Source organism: Schistocerca americana, chromosome X, assembly GCF_021461395.2.
Source record: "Schistocerca americana isolate TAMUIC-IGC-003095 chromosome X, iqSchAmer2.1, whole genome shotgun sequence".
NCBI classification, from domain to species: domain Eukaryota; kingdom Metazoa; phylum Arthropoda; class Insecta; order Orthoptera; family Acrididae; genus Schistocerca; species Schistocerca americana.
Window position 1 is genome coordinate 886,563,969 of NC_060130.1, and position 20,343 is coordinate 886,584,311.

General features: G+C 41.9%; 1 protein-coding gene across 1 annotated transcript in view; it reads right to left on the reverse strand.

The window, feature by feature from the left end:
• The window catches only part of LOC124554853, a 185,715-nt gene that overhangs the window by 38,849 nt on the left and 126,523 nt on the right, over window positions 1-20,343 (reverse strand). Inside the window, exons 17-18 of the mRNA XM_047128520.1 lie at window positions 9,112-9,249; window positions 1,291-1,482 (exon numbers count right to left, since the gene is read on the reverse strand). Coding sequence (XP_046984476.1) covers window positions 1,291-1,482; window positions 9,112-9,249 — 330 coding nt within the window. The remainder of the gene's footprint in view (window positions 1-1,290; window positions 1,483-9,111; window positions 9,250-20,343) is intronic.

Below are 20,343 nucleotides of genomic sequence, written 5' to 3' on the forward strand. Positions count from 1 at the left end.
TTAGTGCACAAGTATGTGACCATAGGGAATAAAGCATGCATTCACTGGTATAAATACAGAATATTCGTGGTTAAGATGATAAAATTAGAAAAATATTTGCACTATACTTTTGTATAAATTTAATTTTATCAACACATCACTGAACATGAAAATTGCTACATCTTCCTTCAGCGCATGAGACTTTATGAAACCAACAGACACTAACAGAAGATATTTAAAAAAGTTTTAATGATTTGTCACTTCTGTAAAGATTTAAATAAATGACTGGTCTTTCTTAACTGGCAATGCAGGAAGCCAAGTGAGGTTCTGAAAAAGGAAAAAAAAGGAAAAAAAAAGAAAATTTTCAAATACACTCACCAGAAGACATATAGACAGTGGTCTCACTGGGTAATGAATGTAATCAATAGCTTGTAAAGCCTACTAGTCTGATGCAAACCATATGGGATATAGTACTACCATTTTATCAAATGGTTTGTGCTCAGCAGGCATAACTAATACCACATAAAACAATGGACCTGCTTCTATGAGCTGCAGCGCTCCTAGATCAAGCCTATCTGTTTGCCAACTTTATCTGCAATTGGCCTGAAGTAACATTCACCACAGAAGACAATGCACTGGCATTCCTGTCCACAGGTTCAACATTCATAGTGTCAACACGAATGTATCAAATGGTACCGAGAGTCGCAGGTAAATGGTATCGAGGATGCTCTGCTCGTAGTGCAAATTCTATAAATAATGACAACTAGTTCTCATAAATATTTGGAACTGTGGTGCACAATAACAAACTGCACAATTTTTGTTGGTACTGCATCAATTTGTGCTGCTGTATCTCGGTGAAGTGTCAATCATAATTACTTTCAGTGCATATATAGAAGTCATACTTGACTACTCTTTTATATACACTATGTATTCCTCAGTGGTGACTACATGACTGTCTGACTAACTTTACGACGAGCTGGCGATTTGGCCCCATGCGCTCCAACAATATTTTCCTACTTAAAATTATTTCCATTATTATGGTATTCTGGCACACTTCTTCACGCAAATCACTTGTTGGCAGTTACTTGGCTTTTCATTCACAAATACAAATTCCTTTTATCGCATGTCGCATTTGTAGTTTTGAGAGACGATTTTAATTTCTACAATAGATCACTGTGCCACTGATCCGGTGACAAACAAGCCACCATTTAATGATGTAGCAATTCCCATGTGCAGCGGGTTACTGCTACATACTCAGATTTTGCACTGCCTACAGTGTGTCTCATAATAAGGTATAACAGCTTCAGTTACCTTCTGTGCAAATCAGCCCAGTGAGGTTCAATCGGTCGTGGTCCGGGACCAGCTGCCTTCATCATCTCATCTTTCAAGCGGTCAGTCAACTCCCGTTCCCGAAGCTCACGTATCTCTCTCTCTCTTTTTTCTCTCTCAAATTGTTCTAACTCCCTCTCCCTTTTCTCTCTCTCAAAGTGTTCTATCTCCAACCTGTTGAACAATGGAGCAACATACACCTGAATGCCCTGCTTGCGAATACAACCGAGTGCATTAATGACTGAATATATTATAATTTGGCAGCAATTAGCCAAAATAAAACATGTAATATTTGCTGTGCAACCCTCCTACTGTTAGTGGAATTACTTTAAGAAACTTCATTTTCATGTGATCCACTGTGGCTGTGTAAAAGTGAATTTTGACTGTAAGTTTCCTAATCGTCACACACGCCCAATTCTGTTTTACTGATTTGTAATTACACTTCTGCAGTAACTGAAAATAGAGATTTTAAAATACAGCAATATTTACTGACTACTGTATCAGACCGGAAATTTTACTGGTATTAACTTTGTTATTGAAATACTGTGACTCCAGGAGCAACTTACGTAAGCAATGATATTAAAGCTCATTCTCTTTAAATTCACAATTGGATTTAGCAGACAGTGAGCACAGAGCACATCATTTAAATGACTCCAATAATTGCAACAAGTTTACATAGACATTAACACACGTCATACGGTCATTTGTGTGCAAATGAATTCAAAAGCCTTATTACACCCTAACAGAAGTTAAAAAGAAATGTACGATAGCCCTCGTGAAGGCAGCAGCTGAGTAAATCTTCTGAGAAACTTGAGGACACTGTAACTGACTGATAATCTACAATATATAACTGATGTCCAATCTGTGACGATCATATGTAAAAAATATTACATAATTGAGACAATAACGTAAAAAAGTTGTCGAAAGTATGTACCTTATTTACCCGACTGTAAGAGGTTTCCTCTGAAATTCTCCATTCAAAAAATACAGGATCATCTTGCATTCACACATTAAACTATTATTCCTGAGGTTAACATTCTTATGCTGTATCTGTATCTTACATTTTCAGATGAAGCTTTGGTAACCGTGGTCATGCACAGATTTAATTTGAAGAATTCAGATGGGTGAGAGGGGAACAGTGGCACCTGGTTGGCTGAGCAGTAATACGAAAGGGAGGAGGTGAGTGCCAAGAGGACAGCAAATTTCGTCATGCTGCCAGTCGGGGAAACATATACCATATACCTTGGCATTTTATGAACATCCACCACCCTCAGAGTGCAGTTTGCCCGAATCCAGTTGTAATTGGAACTGAACTGACTTAACAATTGGACAAATGCTCAACAATGCTATACATTTCTACAAGAGACAAATTAAGGCTAAAAAAAAAAGTTTAAACAGAACACTTGAAATACAGCACAACAAATGAAACATAAACTTCAACAATGGTGCCAAAGCTCCTACTGCTCTACAGCATTGAAGATTTTCAAGGTTGGCAATAGTGTTACGCCAAAGTGGTAGATTTCTGTCAATTAAGCTGTGAGGAGCCAGGAAGACAACATACTGTTATCATTCAGTTTGCATATAATGGCAGTACTATAAGAAAAATAAATTTCAGCAATTGATAATGGATGAAAATTATAGCTGTGACTGTCAAGAAACGTAGCTCTACAAGTTCACAGTTCAAAATTGGTTCATTCAGACAGTACAAGGCTAATTATAAGTTAATGGTGATTCGTTAAGCAGAGGTCACAAACAACTGTGCATCAGAAGAAAAAAAAAATTAAAGAATGTCAGTTCTTCGTGCCAAATTCTCAGGGGACTGAAGCAGGGAACATTTCACGAATTGGAGTAGCAGGATGCTAGTATGTGCAAGAGAAACACAATGAAGGCTTTCCAATCACTCAAGAAATTATCAAAATTGAGGTGCTAGAGATTAAGAGAAATTTTTCCAATTGCATGCATAACAGAATTCAAAGCAAGGATTGGCCGGTGTGTGAGGCTGATGAAGAGGGTGGAGCTAGCTTGCGCTACCACTAGCTCAGCAACTTCCTGCCACATTTGACGAAAAATTAGTTACATATTAGCATCATATAATGAGTCTAAGAAAATGGCACAACTATTTGCTAGGCCATATGGGCAATGTTCATCAGACTTCATTTTATTTTGATATGCCACTAAATGCTGCTGTCAACATGAAGAGCCTTAAAAGTGTTCCTATAAGAAGTTTTGGCAATGAAAAGGCCAGAATACAGTAATGGTGAATGTGCTAGTTGATGGAAGAAAGTTCATCCTATACATGATTATTCGTAGAATAACTGCACCAAAAGAAAAACTATTTGCAGAGCTTACCTTTAAATGCCAAGGTAAGAGATGGATGACTAATGACCTGGTACTAGAATAGTTGAACTTTGTTTGAAACAGAATATCAGACACTTTACTTCACACAAGAAAAATGCTGGTGCTGGATTCATCCAGGACACACCTCACCCACGAAGTTAAGGACCTGATACCAAAAAACAACCATTTCTGTTTGTTTATTTTATTTCATCTTGTATCACTGAAATGTAGACAATTAATAAATGAGGTAATGTTAACTATTTTAGGCAGATACTTTCATCATCAATAAACCAACTTGTAATTTTGATTAGTCAGAATACGACAAAAATAAAAAAAATTCTCAAGGAGCCACTTCTAAAAAAACAAGGGGGCTATAATATTCAGTGTTGTATTATAGTCGGGTAAATATGGTAATCGTTTGTGCAATAAATTTAATTGTCTTTGCTATTTACCCTCTTCTTATGACCCCTGTTCACATCAATCTTCATGACATATATTCTACTGAAACATCCATGATGAAGACAGGCATTGCAGGTCCAGTATTTGAACAGTCAATGTAACTGTCTCAAAAATAATGTTGTTCACAACTGACATACATGGTATGTCATCACATCAACTGTGTGCAGAAGGCTCACAAAGAGTGTGCCATTTTCAACAGTTTTTTGCCAGGAGATGGATTTCCTCCTCGCATAATTTACGATAGAAGTGGATTACATACACTGGAGTGCCAAAGAAACTGGTATAGGAATGCGTATTCAAATACAGAGATATGTAAACAGGCAGAACACGGCGCTGTGGTTGGCAACGCCTATATAAGACAAGTATCTAGTACAGTTCTTAGATCAGATACTGCTGCTACAACAGCAGGTTATCAAGATTTAAGTGAGTCTGAATGTGCTGTTATAGTCTGCGCACAAGCGATGAGATACAGCATCTCCGAGGCAGCAATGAAGAGGAGATTTTCCAGTACGACCATTTCATGAGTGTACCATGAATATCAGGAACTAAGTAAAACATCAAATCTCTGACATCACCGCGGCTGGGGAAAGATCCTGCAAGAAAGGGACCAACGATGACAGAAGAGACTCATTCAATGTGAAAGAAGTGCAACCCTTCGGCACATTGCTGCAGATTTCAATGCTGGGCAATCAACAAGTGTAAACATGCAAACCATTCAATGAAACATCACCGATATGGGTTTTTGGAGCCAAAGGACCACCCTTGATGACTGCACGATACAAAGCTTTATGCCTCGCTTGGGTACGTCAACACCAGCATTGGACTGTTGATGACTGGAAACATGTTGCCTGGTCGGACAAGTTTCAAATTGTATTGAGTGGATGGACATGTACAAGTATGGAGACAACCTCATGAATCCAAGGATTCATGTCAGCAGGGGACTGTTCAAGTTGGTGGAGGCTCTGTAATGGCATGGGGCATGTGCATTTGAAGTGATATGGGACTCCTGATATGTCTAGACACATACTTAAGCATCCTGTCTGATCACCTGCATCCATTTATGTCCATTGTGCATTCCAATGGACTTGGGCAATTCCAGCAGGACAATGCGACACCCTACACACCCAGAATTGCTACAGAGTGGCTCCAGGAACACTCTTCTGAGTTTACACACTTCCACTGACCACCAAAGTTCCCAGACATGAACATTATTGAGCATATTTGGGATGCCTTGCAATGTGCTGTTCAGAAGAGATCTCAACCTCATCGTACTCTTATGGATTTATGGACAGCCCTGCAATTTCATGGTGTCAACTCCCTCCAGCAGTCCTTCAGTTAGTCGAGTCCAGGCCACATCATGTTGCAGCACTTCTGCATTCTCGTGGGGGCCCTACACGATATTAGGGAGGTGTACCAGTTTCTTTGGCTCTTCAGTGTATATATCAACTCCAAACGAGATGTAATGTCATGCTTTCAGTTTACTGAGAAAATTCAGCAATAGCAAGACTCAAGGCAAAATAATCTTCTGGAATTGAAAGGATATGCTCCTGGTCATTACACGAAGCCTAAACAATCATAGGATAATACATCTACAGTGAAATATTTTCAAAACAATAAGCCATTCAAAATTGATGAACAAAAATGAAGAGATTGTCAACCAGAGGCAAAACTGTTATATTACACACTGCAATAAATTAACCTTCTAGCAACTTGCCAAGATGTCAGTGGAATAATGCATGGTCACTGAGATCAGCTGTGGTTTGTTAGCTGCCAATGGGTTACTGTACACTTCAGCAATATGTTCTCACATTTGTCAACAGCATCTGTGTAAGCTGTAATTAAAATTATATAAACATAGGATTGATGGTGAGATGACTTTAGGTAACACTCGATGCACTGATCTTCAATAAGACAGTTTACTTCCACAAAACAAGACCACAAATTGTTACTGGTGAGTGCTTAACAGTTTCGCTGCTGTGAACTTGTATACATGCTGTGTTATGCTATTTCCCAGGTGCTGATGCTGTATGCATGTGCCCCCCCCCCCCCCCCCCCCTTGAGTTTTCCTACAGTGTGGCTGACTTCTCTATGCGTCCTGAGCTACCGATCTCTCACTGCTGCAGGTGAGCTACTTCAATACCTTTGTTAATAAAAAAGTTTTGAGTATTCATCATACAACATAAGTGCCTCCTTGCATTCTATCATTCACAAAAAGCCTCATTTCGATATCTTGAATCATTTAGGAGCTATAATGATTGGTATGACAACATGGTTAGCACTGTGCAAAGGTGTGAACTGGCATTTTGTGTGCAACTCTCCATCAGATGTAAAACCCGATAACTTGCGAACGAAATGAGATATCGTTCTGCTCTCAGTTTTAAATAAAATTTTGATATCTTATCTACATTTCATTCACTGCAATCTATGAGTTAAAATCAATCATATGCAAAGTTTATGCAATGTGTTTTTTCCTCTGCAAACTCTTACAATCTTTCGCAAATGTTTTACTTACTTTGATGGGGCGCAGTTAAGTATGTTGGGTAACAAAGCGAAACTTAGTTCTTTATCGAGTGAAGATATCAGACTGTAATACGTGCTAAATTCAGGTTTTTTCACTTCATAGTTTTTGAATAATTGTATGATAAGTATTTCGTATCAGCCAGAATGCCGCCTCTCAGCACAGGTACCAGCATTTGGCAAAAGCTGCCCTCACCACTGAATGCAGAGAGCACGTCTGTAGCAGTGAAAGGGTTAACTACAGCTACAGTGACTAATAATTACAATTTCGGTTGCATGGAAGTGCATCAGTAATATTTCTGAACTCTGCTTGGTCATTCACAAGATCCACTTTAATCGAACGAAGTTCAGATCGATGTCACAAGTGATTCACTGAAATATTTAAAAGTCTGAAGTAGTCTCACAGGATTGAAAATCTTAAGTTCAAAATAACACAGCAAATTGCTGAAGCCTCGGAGTAAGTATCCAAAAATAATTCAAAGTTTATACAGAAGAGCCCACATTGTTGCTAACTCGAAGTTCAGGAACTACATCTCACACCAAATTCTCTAAGTTCTCTGACATTCACCTGAAATGAATTTCAGTATGCCACAAAACTTCAAGAAAAAGTTTAAAACCCTACAGTTCATGACCAGAATTTACACTCAGCACAGCTGAAGTGTACACATGACTATTGCTTCCTAGACTGACAATGGTTCCTATCCATTACACAAGTGGTGGTGGTATTGGTGGTGGTGGTGGTGGTGGTGGAGGAGGAGGAGGAGGGGGAGGATTGGGGATGGGGGTGGGTGGGTGAATTTGGCATCTACAGTGATGGCAGGATATGAACCTAAACCATACAGGATTTGGGGAAGGGAGTTAATTGGGAGACACTGTGGATTAAGTAGTGAATGTAATGGATACAAAATCTGAAACATTCAATTAAGTGGTGTGGCTAGAAGCCACGTATCTGTCATGAAAATGCTGCATTATGAAACACTAGTCTGATGTTGATGTGCCCTGGAACATGGAATTAGTGGTCTGCTTGAAAACAGTTCTGTGAGTGCACTGTCAAGCTACAGTTAGTGAAGGCTTTTCAGAGCCCTACTGCTTCATCCAATAGAAATTTGGGTGGCTGCATACACTGATCTGTGCAGACATCAACATGTAATTATAGCTTCTGTGTGCAGAAGCATAAATGCAATGACCAGAGAGAAATTGATCTCTGCTTCTCTGAGACAGTTTCATTGAAATTTCAGTAATAATAATACGCTTGTTGCACTTAATTGTTCAGTTCCAGTCCAAAGTATCCTGCAGTGCCTCTCTTGGCTTAGTATTCTGATTGAGCCTCCACTCTTCCCTTAACACACTCACACACACCACTTTTCTATCCACTCTTGCTCTCTACTCCAGAAGTTGGCATCACTGATTTCAAAAGCTAAATGTGCAATCTTCTCCAAATTGTGCCCTTGGAAGTGATGCCATCTCTTTTGTCAGTAAGTAGTTCTCTAGAATTAATTGGTTTGCATTTTTAAATATATTTTACTGTTATTTCTTGATTAGTTGTTCAATGTATTATTTCTCTGGTTACTTCTTGTTATTCTGAAAAGTAATCTTATATGAGTTGCTGTTAGGTAATAACATATACACAAAGTAACGTTACACACAGCTCATTCAAGGCATAAAAAGCTTCCTACAATAAGTAAGCAAAAACAGTGCCGAGTCTCAAACCTGAAAAGTAATCACCTTTGCAGGTTACATTGTATCTTTTTAAAGAATGTGTCAGTTATTTTTTTTAAGTATATTGTTTTGATTTTTGTGCTGACCACCTTTCTGGCACAGACCAGTAATTACACAATAATGACTACAGTAAATCTGACAAGGACATACAAAGTTATAACCCTTGACTTTTATGAAAGAAATGTTCAGGTAAACTACACAAAACTTCACTCATGAGTGTTAAACAAATATTTTTGCCTTGATAACTTTTTTTTTTTATTATTATATACAGGTATGTCTCTTAATACGGGGTTCTTCAAATGGTGATGGATCAATGGCACTATTGTGTATTTTTAATTGTGGAGCACAACTTGTACATAGAGATCAGCAACATTTGTGTTTAACAACAGTTTACTTCACATCACAGTTGTGAGCCAATTATCAGCTAACTAGTTCTGGTCTATATGAGCATATTCAGATCTGCGATCAATACAGAATTATCCACAGAAAAGATCTGAGGAAGTTTGCAAAGACCAAAATCATTTAATTTATTACTGACAACCAAACTTTATTAAACTGTTGAGTATGTTTTCTCTAACCACTTACACATAAATATGAAATTTATAACTGTTTGCCATAATGTATGGCTGCTTTCTACCACATCAGGCTCACACCCATAAAGATATAAACTAATAGTGAAATACAGCATGAGAAACTATTATTCCACAATATTTTATCAATGATAAATATAAATCACATTCTTAAAAAATTTCTCATTAATTAGGGCATTACCTTTCACGAGTTCCAGGTGCATACATGCTGTTTAGTTGATAATGAAGCATTGGATCAATACACTGAGGCGGCAATGACAATCCTGACGATCGTGGCAATGTCCCAGGTGAAAAGCCTGCATGAGGCCTGGCATATTCACTGCAATAATTAATACTGTCAATATGTAAAATAAGGAAAAATGCATTCACAGAGATAGTATGGTCACAAAAGCCCAGGCAATACTTCTTAAATTTAAAATATATCTTAAGAAATTAAGATTTTCATTACCTAAGCCATGTCATACTGATGACTACACATAAAATTGGAAAAGCACTGTATTACATTTTTATTTTATTTCAAGCAATTGCACTGTTTCTTTTACTCATTAGTTGTCTGATGAAACTTATTAAAACATAATCAAAAATGTTTATTCTGACAGTTTCCCCAACTTACATGAAACTGGAAAATCCTGGGCAAAATTCAAATAATTGAAGGAATAAAAGTAACCACTCAACATGTAGTTGAGGTTTTCAGCAGCTGACAGGCATATAAGCAAGACTGAATACAGATTTGAGGTTTCAGACAATGCCCTCCAATGTTGACTAAAATACACACATGGGGAGGGGGAGGAGGGGGATACAACAGAGGAAGAGGGATACCATGGAGATTGAAATGTGAATAAAGTGGGACGCATGAGGAATTACTTGATTGAAGAGTGTCCTTAAAAGACAGCATTCAATCCACAAGCCACCTGGCTTCAACTTCTGGTAGCTCCTGTTCCATACCCACTTCCATCCCTTTCCCTGTACTTCCCACATTATTCCATTCATCTACACTCACATTTTCCTCTCTATGGTGTTCCTCTTCCTCAGTTCTCTCTCTCTACCCCCTCCTTATTCCTCCATGTCATTGTAAGCCACAAGCAGTTTCACATGTGTCACAAGCAGGGCAGGTTTCCCAGAGCCACATTTCAATCTCATTCCCTTGCTGCCTCTCCCTCTTAGCTGCTACCATCCTTTCCTTCGTGCCCCACCCTGCCTCTTTGCTCCTCTTTAAAAATCCACTTGACACAACCCCTCAGCCGAGTTGAGCTGCACTGCCAGGACATTGTTGCTTGACGCTATGTTCTTTCTGAGACTGTCAACCACTTAACAATCAACTATATGGTGAGTGCTTATCTTTACTTGTTACATTATTTGCATTCCCCATTACACTGCTGTTGCATTTTTTGTGTTACAGTGTAATCAAGTCATATCAGTAACACCCTAATCATGCAGCACATTGCAAAAGTTGACATATATGGAATACGCTGACAAACAAACATCATTTTTTTTAAATGCCTTTCACGACACCCTTACTACTAAAAAGTCACCTTTTATGCTAATGCAGATACCAATATCTTACACCAGCATGACTCACTCAAAATTGATCCAAACAGAGCGTTTATCACTGCATAGTGTGTCCCACTTTACATAAACGGTTAAAGGTATCATTACATGTTCCTCAACAAGAGATACGTGTGGTAAACCCACAGTTACCACTATCTTAAGCCGTCTGCCTCACTCCAGATCTGTACACTGTGCCAGCTGCATGTGCAACTTGCTGCACCAGCACACCACAGCTGTTTCTCGATGCACTGAGCTAAGCCTCGCTAGCCACAGATGTGAGGATCAACACCAGAGGCTCCACCATTGACCTGCAGTGCAAATCTACAACGCTGGCTGCACACACTGACTCAAAACTAGTGCCACCAACATCAGTTCTGTCTACACTGGTCTACATCTTGGCCGACGTGAGCCTTCCGGTTTCATTCTACACCATGCTGTGAACTATTACCTATTGTGCAGCCTTCAAGATTTGGATGTTGTTATGTGACTGACCTAGTATCACCACTGGGCAGTATCATGACTGCACATTGTGCACCAATAAATAAAAAAAAAAAAAAAAACAGTGTTTGGGTCATGGCATCTGGTGACTGCAGAGTGAACTTGTATGTGTTCCATTGCTCGAACTGTGAAAACTTGCGTGCGAATTTCAGCACTTGACTGACGCTATATGACAGTGACCTTTTCCATGACCTACAGACTTTGTTTACTGCACAGTTACCAACGTTTCCTTCTTTCCTGTCACCATGGCTGAACCATCTCTTGCCCCTGTTATGCAACAACTGATGGTTCATCAAGTGGAATATCAAAAACATATGGAGGACCTCCTAGCCAGACTACTACAACAGCCAACAATAACTCCTTCACTGTTCCCGCCGTATGAGGGGAAAATCGAAAGACTGGAACTCACTGCGATAGCACTTTAAGGTATTTATGGTACGTGATGATGATGCTGCTAAATCCCTTTTCTTATCATGGGTACCGCCACAAACTTATCATTTGTTGTGCAATCTGGCCCCTCTGACAGAACCTGATAACCTGACTTTCAACAAAATTACTCTTTGTTAAGTGCTCACTGTCAAAGATACTGTCATGTGATTTCTGCTCCCCTCGAGTTTTATCAATGTCACAAGCAAGTGTCAATCTTATCAAGCTTTGCAGCTGAACTCCAGGGGCCAAGTCACCAACACAAGTTTTTTCTGCCTACCACCAAGGAATATTATGCAGAATGCACGGTTAGAGGTGTGATTGTCCATGCAGCACCTAATAAAGAGTTTCAGTTAAAAGCCTTACAGTTTGATGACCCTTTGTAAGACAAGGTGTTGCATTTAATACAGTCCTACAAGGTCACACACGTGACAGGCCACAACTTGGACACATTTGCATCTTTTGGAGTTTCCATCATGGATAGCGCAAACCTGGTCCTCAGAGAATGTTCCTTATTCACAATTGGACATGCTTTGCACTAAACTCCCCAAAATGTTTTTCTTCTGCTCTGGGAAAAGTGAAGAATTTCTAAGCTCACATTTCGCAGAAACCTACAGCACTGCCTCATGTTCCCCCCCCCCCCCCATCCCCCCCCCACCCACCCTCGGTTGGTGTCACTGTCACTCAGGGACCAGGTCAGGGCTGAATTAGACATGTTGCACAGATTGGATGTGATATTTCCTGTATCACTGAATCAGCATGCTACTCCTCTTGTCATCAGGAAACCATGAGACAAACTCACACTGTGCAGGGACTTCAAGGCCACAGTGAATCTCAAGGCCAAAGTTAATCTCAAGGCCACAGTGAATCTCAAGCCAACAGGGACACATACCCACATACACCATTTAAAAACTGGAGGAACTGTATGCAAAGCTGGTGGATGGACACTACTTCTAGAAAATTGACCTCACCGAGGAGTACTTACAGCTCCTGTTAGATGAATGTTCACAGAAGATATTGGTGATTAATACACTGTACGGTTTGCACAAATATAAGCAGCTGGCTTTCGCGGTCTCCAGTGCCCCAGCAATTTTCCATATTTCCTGAAACAGCTACTTCGCAATGTGCTGGATTCCATTAACTACTTTGATGAAAGCATAATCACAGAAAATTCTACCGCGCAGCACTTAGTGAACCGAAGTCACTGTTTTTCGTTTTGCAGGAGGCACGATTAAAGTGCAATCTCAGCACATGTGAATTTTTTCAGCCTTCAGTGTAGCATTTAGGCCACATCCTTTCTCGTGAAGGACTATCACCAACACAGTCGCACATCGAAGCGACCGCATCCATGCCTAGGCCGGTGAACCTCAAGCAGCTCCTGGTGTTTCTGGGTAAAATTACATATTATGAAAAATTCATTCCAGTGGCATCTCAAATAGCTCAGCTGTTACATCACCTGGGTAAGAAGGGAGTGGTTTTTACATGGTCGGCTGCATGTGAAACAGCATTCTGGGAACTCTAACAGTACCTACTCTCAGCACCTTGTTTAGCAACATCCCAAACTGGGAAGCAGATAGTGGTGGGGAGCAATGCATCATATCCTGGGATGCGGCCAGCCTCACTCACTAGGAGTATGATGGTTCGGAGCATCCCACACAGCTTAAGCTTCAAAAACCTTCATTTCTGCAGAAATGAAATACTCTCAAATTGAGAAGAAACACTGGCAATTATATTCGCTTTCAAGAAATTTCATGTCTTTCATTATGGCACCAAGTTCCACATGGTAACAGACAATAAGCCATCGATCTTGTTGTTCAACCCAACAGCTCATGTCCCAGATCATACTGCTCATTGTCTACAGCGCTTGGCACTGTACTTCTCAAGATATGCCAATGAAATCCACTTCAGAAGGACATCCCAGCACACAAATGTGGACACACTTTCTCACCTATGAGGCACAAAAAGTGATGGACAACTTTCCCATTACAGGAGCCCACATGCATGCTACCACAGAGGCAACACTATTCTCAAACAAATTCGCACCTATGTTTTGAGAAGGTGCCCTGAGCAATGGGCTAAGCAACAACCTACTCTTCTTCAGCATTACTAAGGGCAGTGGCACCTTTTGCTTTTGCCCTACAACAACACATCTTACAGCTGCTGCATCAGGGGCATTGGGGAACTTCCAACACCAAGCTGCCTGCCTGGAGTGAGTATTGGCCAGGCATCGACCAAGACATGGAGAACCTCATCTGTCAATACACTAAATATGTCGAACGAAAGACAGACACATCGCAAGTTTTTTCCCCCCGATTTTTGCATGCCCATTACCGAACAACATGGGTCTCATCATCACTGATGCTATTTCCAGGTTCCCATATACACTGAAGCACCAAAGAAACTGGTAGAGGCATGTGTATCAGAATATGGCGCTGCGGTCGGCAACGCCTATATAAGACAACAAGTTCTGGCGCAGTTCTTAGATAGGTTACTGCTGCCATAATGGCAGGTTATGAAGATTTAAGCGAGTTTGAACATGGTTTTATGGTCGGTGCATGAGCAATGGGAAACAGCATCTCCGAGGTAGCGATGAAGTGGAGATTTTCCTGCATGACCATTTCACGGTGTACCGTGAATATCAGGAATCCGGTAAAGCATGAAATCTCTGACATTGCTGCATTCAAAGATCCTACAAGAATGGGACCAACTATGGCTGAAGAGACTTGTTCAATGTGATAGAAGCACAACCCTTCTGCAAACTGCTGCAGATTTCGATGCTGGGCCATCAACAAGTGTCAGCGTACGAACCATTCACTGAAACATCATCGATATGGGCTTTTGGTGGCGTCAACACTGAAATTGGACTGTTGATGGTTGCAAACATGTTGCCTAGTTGGACGAGTCATATTTCAAATTGTATTAAGCAGATGGACGTGTACGGTATGGAGACAACCTCATGAATCCACAGACCCTGCATAACACCAAGGGACTGTTCAAGCTGATTGCGGCTCTGTAATGGTGTGGGACGTGTGCAGCTGGAATGCTATGGGACCCCTAATATATCTAGCTACAACTCTTGACAGGGGACACGTACATAAGCATCCTGTCAGATCACCTGCATCCATTCATGTCCACTGTGCATTCTGATGGACTTGGCCAATTCCAGCAGGACAATGTGACACCTCATACATCCAGAATTACTACAGAGTGGCTCCAGGAACACTCTTCTGACTTTAACCACTTCCACTGGCCACGAATCTTCCCAGATATGAACATTATTGGGCATATCTGGGATGCATTGCAACGTGCTGTTCAGAAGAGATCTCCACCTCACACTCGTACAGATTTATGGACCGCCCTGCAGGATTCATGGTGTCAGTTCCCTCCAGCACTACTTCAGACATTTGTCGAGTCCATGCCACGTCATGTTGCGACACTTCTGCGTTCTCGTGAGGACCCTCCACGATATTAGGCAGGTGTACAATTTTTTTTTTTTTTTTTTACTCTTCACAGTATATTGTTAACTGCCATACAACCACAGTGGAATCACAGTGACAGCGCTGTTGAAGATTTTCATCATCGAGGGCCTGCCACAGACATAAGCCATAGACAAAGGTTCACAATTTCCATTGGAGCCCATGTGAATTTCTGCGCTGGAGTGATGCACACCTGTTCACCTACTTTACATCCCCTTACATCCACAAAAGGCACCCTGACATTTTTATAAATTCATATCTGAGCTCTTGCATGGACATCAACCCCATTCTCTCTTGCATTTACTCCTTCTTGCACACAAATCCCCCTCCCCCCAATTCCTCCACCCCCTCTCCAAAGTTACAGCCTGGGATGCAGGTGTGGGGACCCAGAGGTTTGGCCAACAAGATTGATTGTCCCCACTCCCCATCCACTAGTCATCAGCAATGAGGATGATGGATTTTATCCTTGATACCAGAGACCAGACTATCACCTGACAACAAAACCTGTTCTAGTTACTCATCTGCACCCCCCTGTCTGTTTCTCTGCAGTCCTTCCACTGCATCCCATTTTCCCATCCTTCAGTGGAAGAAGAGCTCATCCTTGACCCCACTCCCCCATCCTTCTCCAAGTGACCCCCACTAATGCAACTGTTGGTTATCCCAGGCTACCACAATCACAAGGGACTCTAATTCAACTGTTAGTTATTCCAGGCTACCACAATCACAAGGGAAGAATCCAACCTCACCAATGGCTTCCCCACCCCGGAGCAGACCAAGGCTTCTGATAAAGTTACCACAGCTGGGAACATTCCCAGCGGGTGCACCAGCAGAGCAGCAGCCATTCTAGAACACAGATGTCGTCACGACATCACCTCCAGTGTCCACTGCTTCACCCATGTTTCCACCACTGCCCACTTGGCTCAACCAACACTGGACTAGCCACTTTCAGCTTTATGTCCAAGTGCCCACAGACCAGGGAGTCCTGGAACCAGAGCCATCATGGGAGGCTGCAGAAGACATGGAGGTCATACACGTTATTCCCCACTCGGCGCAGGGCCAGGCGTAGCAGGGTCTCCCCCCCCCCCCCTCCCCAAACCCCCACCCCCAACACCACCACTCAGGAGTGCAAGGGTGTGGTAAATCCAGTTACCACCACCTTAAGCTACCCGCCTTGTTCCAGACCCACCAGCCACACATGTAACTCACTGAATCAGCACACTACAGTTGTTCCTCAATGTACCAAGGTAAGGCTTGTTAGATGCGGATGCAGGAATCGGCACCAGAGACTCCACCATCGACCTCCAGCACATGTCTATAAAACCAGATGTGTGAGCCGACTCAAAACTATTGCCAGCAACTTCAGTGCTGTCTGCACAGGTCTATATATAGGTCAACCTCAACCACACGGGCTTCAGTCTACTCTGTGCTGTGAACCATTACTTACTGTGCAGCCCTCAAGATCTGAACATTGTTATGCTATGGACCTAGTATAGCCTACGGGCAGTTTCATGATTGTGCAGCGTGTCATCACATGTTGTAATGTACCACAAAGATAACATAAAATACTGTTTGTTTGTGTTGTGTGCCACAACAGAGAGCATAAACAAAAGTGTGAGCATTTTGTGGTCAGGGTATTATTCGTGACTAGGGATTTTTGTAAGTGGAACAGAGGACTTTTTTTTAATAGCATGCAATATCTCTTAAAATAATGTTTGTAAAGGTAAGCACTGAAATATTTTACACAAATTAAAGCAAAATGTGCTAAAAAGGGGAGGTCAAGACTGAGACTAAAGTATAGTTTCAACTCTGTTACATCATATCTTTACCACAGGGTAAAATTATCCAGTGCTAACACAATGTGCATCCTTTTCTAACGAACTTCATTACTACCTTCGCAAAAACTTACTGGTAACATTAACAAGCACTATATTACTATAATTTTCTTTCCACAAACTCCTAAATATCATTTAAAAGATACATCATTGCATTTAAAACAATCATAGTCATAACTGCTGTCTGCTTCACATCCGCTGTGCAGCAAGCTACATTAATTTAAGTACGAGGGTCGGTCAAAAAGTAATGCCTCCCATTTTTTTTCTACTTAAAGAAATTAAGTTAAGTGAAAAATTTGAATTTGGCGCCATTCCTCAAACCTTCTTCTGCAATCCACTGCAGTAGTAACTTTCTGTGTCAACAGGTGGCAGCACAGCAGAAGTTTGTAAGATGGCCGACATCGATGTTCATTTGAGACAGCGTTGTGTGATTGAATTCTTGAATGCAGAAGGTGAAACGCCCATACGCATTCATGAAAGACTGAAGAAGGTGTATGGTGTTGTGACAGTGGATGTCAGCACTGTTAGACGATGGGTTCGTCGTTGTAAGGAAGCTGAAGGGCAAACACCGTTGACTGACGAAAAGCGGAGCGGCAGGCCGGTGAGTGCAGTGACTCCACACAACATTCAGCAAGTTGATGACACCATTCGTGGTGACCGTCGGGTGACTGCAGATGAAGTGTGTCGCATTATTTCTCTTAGTAAAGGCAGTGTGATCACGATTATTAAACAATTGGGGTACTCAAAAGTTTGTGCACGGTGGGTTCCAAGAATGTTAACCGATCAGAATAAAGAGGCAAGGAAAACAATAGCCTCCCAACACTTGCAGCGCTTCCGTTTGGAGGGAGATGAGTTTCTGAAAAAAATTGTGACCGGGGACGAAACATGGGTGCATTTTTTTGAACCCGAATCAAAGAGGAAGTCAATGGAGTAGCGTCACACAAGCTCGCCGAGGAAGAAAAAATTCAAAACTGTGCGATCGGCAGGGAAAGTTATGGCAACAGTTTTCTGGGATACAGAGGGTGTGATTCTGGTTGATTTTTTGGAGCAGGGATGCACAATAAATTCTGTTCAATACGTCACAACCCTCAACAAACTTAAAGCACGTCTTCAGCGAGTTCGCCCAACAAAATCAATGGCAGATGTTCTTCTTTTGCATGACAATGCAAGACCACACACCAGTCGTCACACCTCTGACGAGATTGTCAAAATTGGATGGGAAGTTTTGCCTCATCCCCCATACAGCCCTGACCTGGCACCATCAGACTTCCATCTGTTCGGGCCACTAAAAGAAGCTCATCGTGGGATTCATTTTGAAGATGAGGAGGCCGTCAAAACATCCGTGCGTCAATGGCTTAGGAAGCAGAGCTGTGATTTTTACCGTGCTGGGATACATGCCCTTGTTCAAAGATGGACCAAAACTGTAGAGATGGGCGGAGATTACATTGAAAAATGACAAAATGATCCTCAATGTTGTGGTTTTCAACCTATGTAATTGCATTTAAATTTCCTGACAATTAAACGTAGAAAAAAAAATAGGAGGCATTACTTTTTGACTGACCCTCGTATTAACTGTGTTATTCTTACCCGTCACTTCATTTTCCGTGTGTTTTTGCTTTTAGGAAGCTTTAATTTTCAAGTACTAATAATAGTGTTCCATAGATTTCGTATTTGTTTTGAATAGAGTCAGAGAGTCCCTTTAGTCAGCTTTAGTGCCAGTAGTGCTAGTGTTTGTTTTAAACACAGTACAGGGACAGGTAGTGCTTATTTTCATTGTATTCAACAAGAAGTGTCTAGTAACCACAGTTTAGTCACCTTTAGTGAATTAGCAGTCTAGTTAAAAGTTGATTAACTCTCTACAGTAAATTGTTGATTTCTTAGGATGTATGGGATGTGTGACTGCTGTGTACGGACGCAGGAGGAGCTGGCCACTGTTTGCGAACAGCTGAACGTGCTGATGGCCGCGGTCAGCCGTCTTCAGGCTGCTGCCTCAGAGTGTAGTGGCAGAGGGGAGTCTGGTGCGTTGCATGGTACACCCCAGGTGTTACATGCTTCACCCACGGTCCCTGCTGTCAAGACACCTTCGCAGGTACTGGGCATGGTTGGGCCACCCTCTCCCCAAGGGGAGTGGCGGGTTCAGCGGTGTTCGGGTCGCACAAGGCAGAGGGTCAATGTGGAGGCTGGCCATGTAGCATCGACCGCTCTGCCTGTGAGTGGACATGTGGCCACTCCTTCAGCAAGGTCGAGCAGGCACATGGGGGGAGGAGTTTATTAGTGATTGGGAGCTCCAATTTTAGGCGGGCGATGGAGCCCCTTAGGGAAATAGCAGAAAGGTCGGCGAAGAAGGCCAGTGTTCACTCTGTCTGCTTGCCGGGGGGTCTCATTCGAGATGTGGTGGAGGCCCTGCTGGCGGCGATAGAGAGCAATGCGTGCACCTGACAGCAAATTGTTGCTCATGTCGGCACCAACGACTCCTGCCGTCTGGGTTCAGAGGTCATCCTCAGTTCATAAAGGCGGTTGGTGGAGTTGGCAAAGGTGGAAAGCCTCGCTCACAGGGTGGAATCTGAGCTAACTATTTGTAGTATTGTTCCCAGAACCGATCGCGGTCCTCTGGTTTGGAGCCAAGTGGAAGGCTGAAACCAGTGGCTCAGACGATTCTGCGGAGATCTGGGGTGCAAATTTCTCGACCTCCGCTATTGGGTGGAGAAATGTAGGGTCCCCCTGAATAGGTCAGGTGTCCACTACACGCAGGAAGCGGCTACAAGGGTAGCGGAGTACGTGTGGAGTGCACATGTGGGTTTTTTAGGTTAGAGAATTCCCTCCCTAGGCCTGACAAGACGCCTCCTGAGACGCGACAAGGTAGTGGTAGGCAAAACGCAACAGGGAATACATATATTAATGTGGTAATAGAAAACTGCAGGAGAGTCTATAGAAAGGTCCCAGAACTGCTCTTATTAATAAACGGTCACAATGCCCACATAGTACTAGGGATGGAAAGTTGGCTGAAACCAGATGTAAACAGTAATCAAATTCTGAACTCAGATTGGAATGTATACCGCAGAGACAGGCTGGACAGTGAAGGGGGAGGCATGTTTATAGCAATAAAAAGTGCAATTGACGGGGATCCGAAATGTGAAATAATTTGGGTGAAGGTCACGGTTAAAGCAGGCTCAAACATGGTAATTGGATGTCTCTATAGGCCCCCTGGCTCAGCAGCTGTTGTGGCAGAGCACCTGAAGGAAAATTTGGAAAATATTTCAAGTAGATTTCCCGACCATGTTATAGTTCTGGGTGGAGATTTTAATTTGCCAGATATAGACTGGGAGACTCAAACGTTTATAACGGGTGGCAGGGACAAAGAATCCAGTGAAATTTTTTAAAGTGCATTATCTGAAAACTATCTTGAGCAGTTAAACAGATATCCAACTCATGGCGATAACATATTAGACCTTCTGGTGACAAACAGACCCGAACTATTTCAAACAGTTAATGCAGAACAGAGAATCAGCGATTATAAAGCGGTTACTACACTGATGATTTCAGCCATAAATAGAAATGTTAAAAATGTAGGAAGACTTTTCTGTTTAGCAAAAGTGACAAAAAGCAGATTTCAGAGTACTTGACGGATCAACA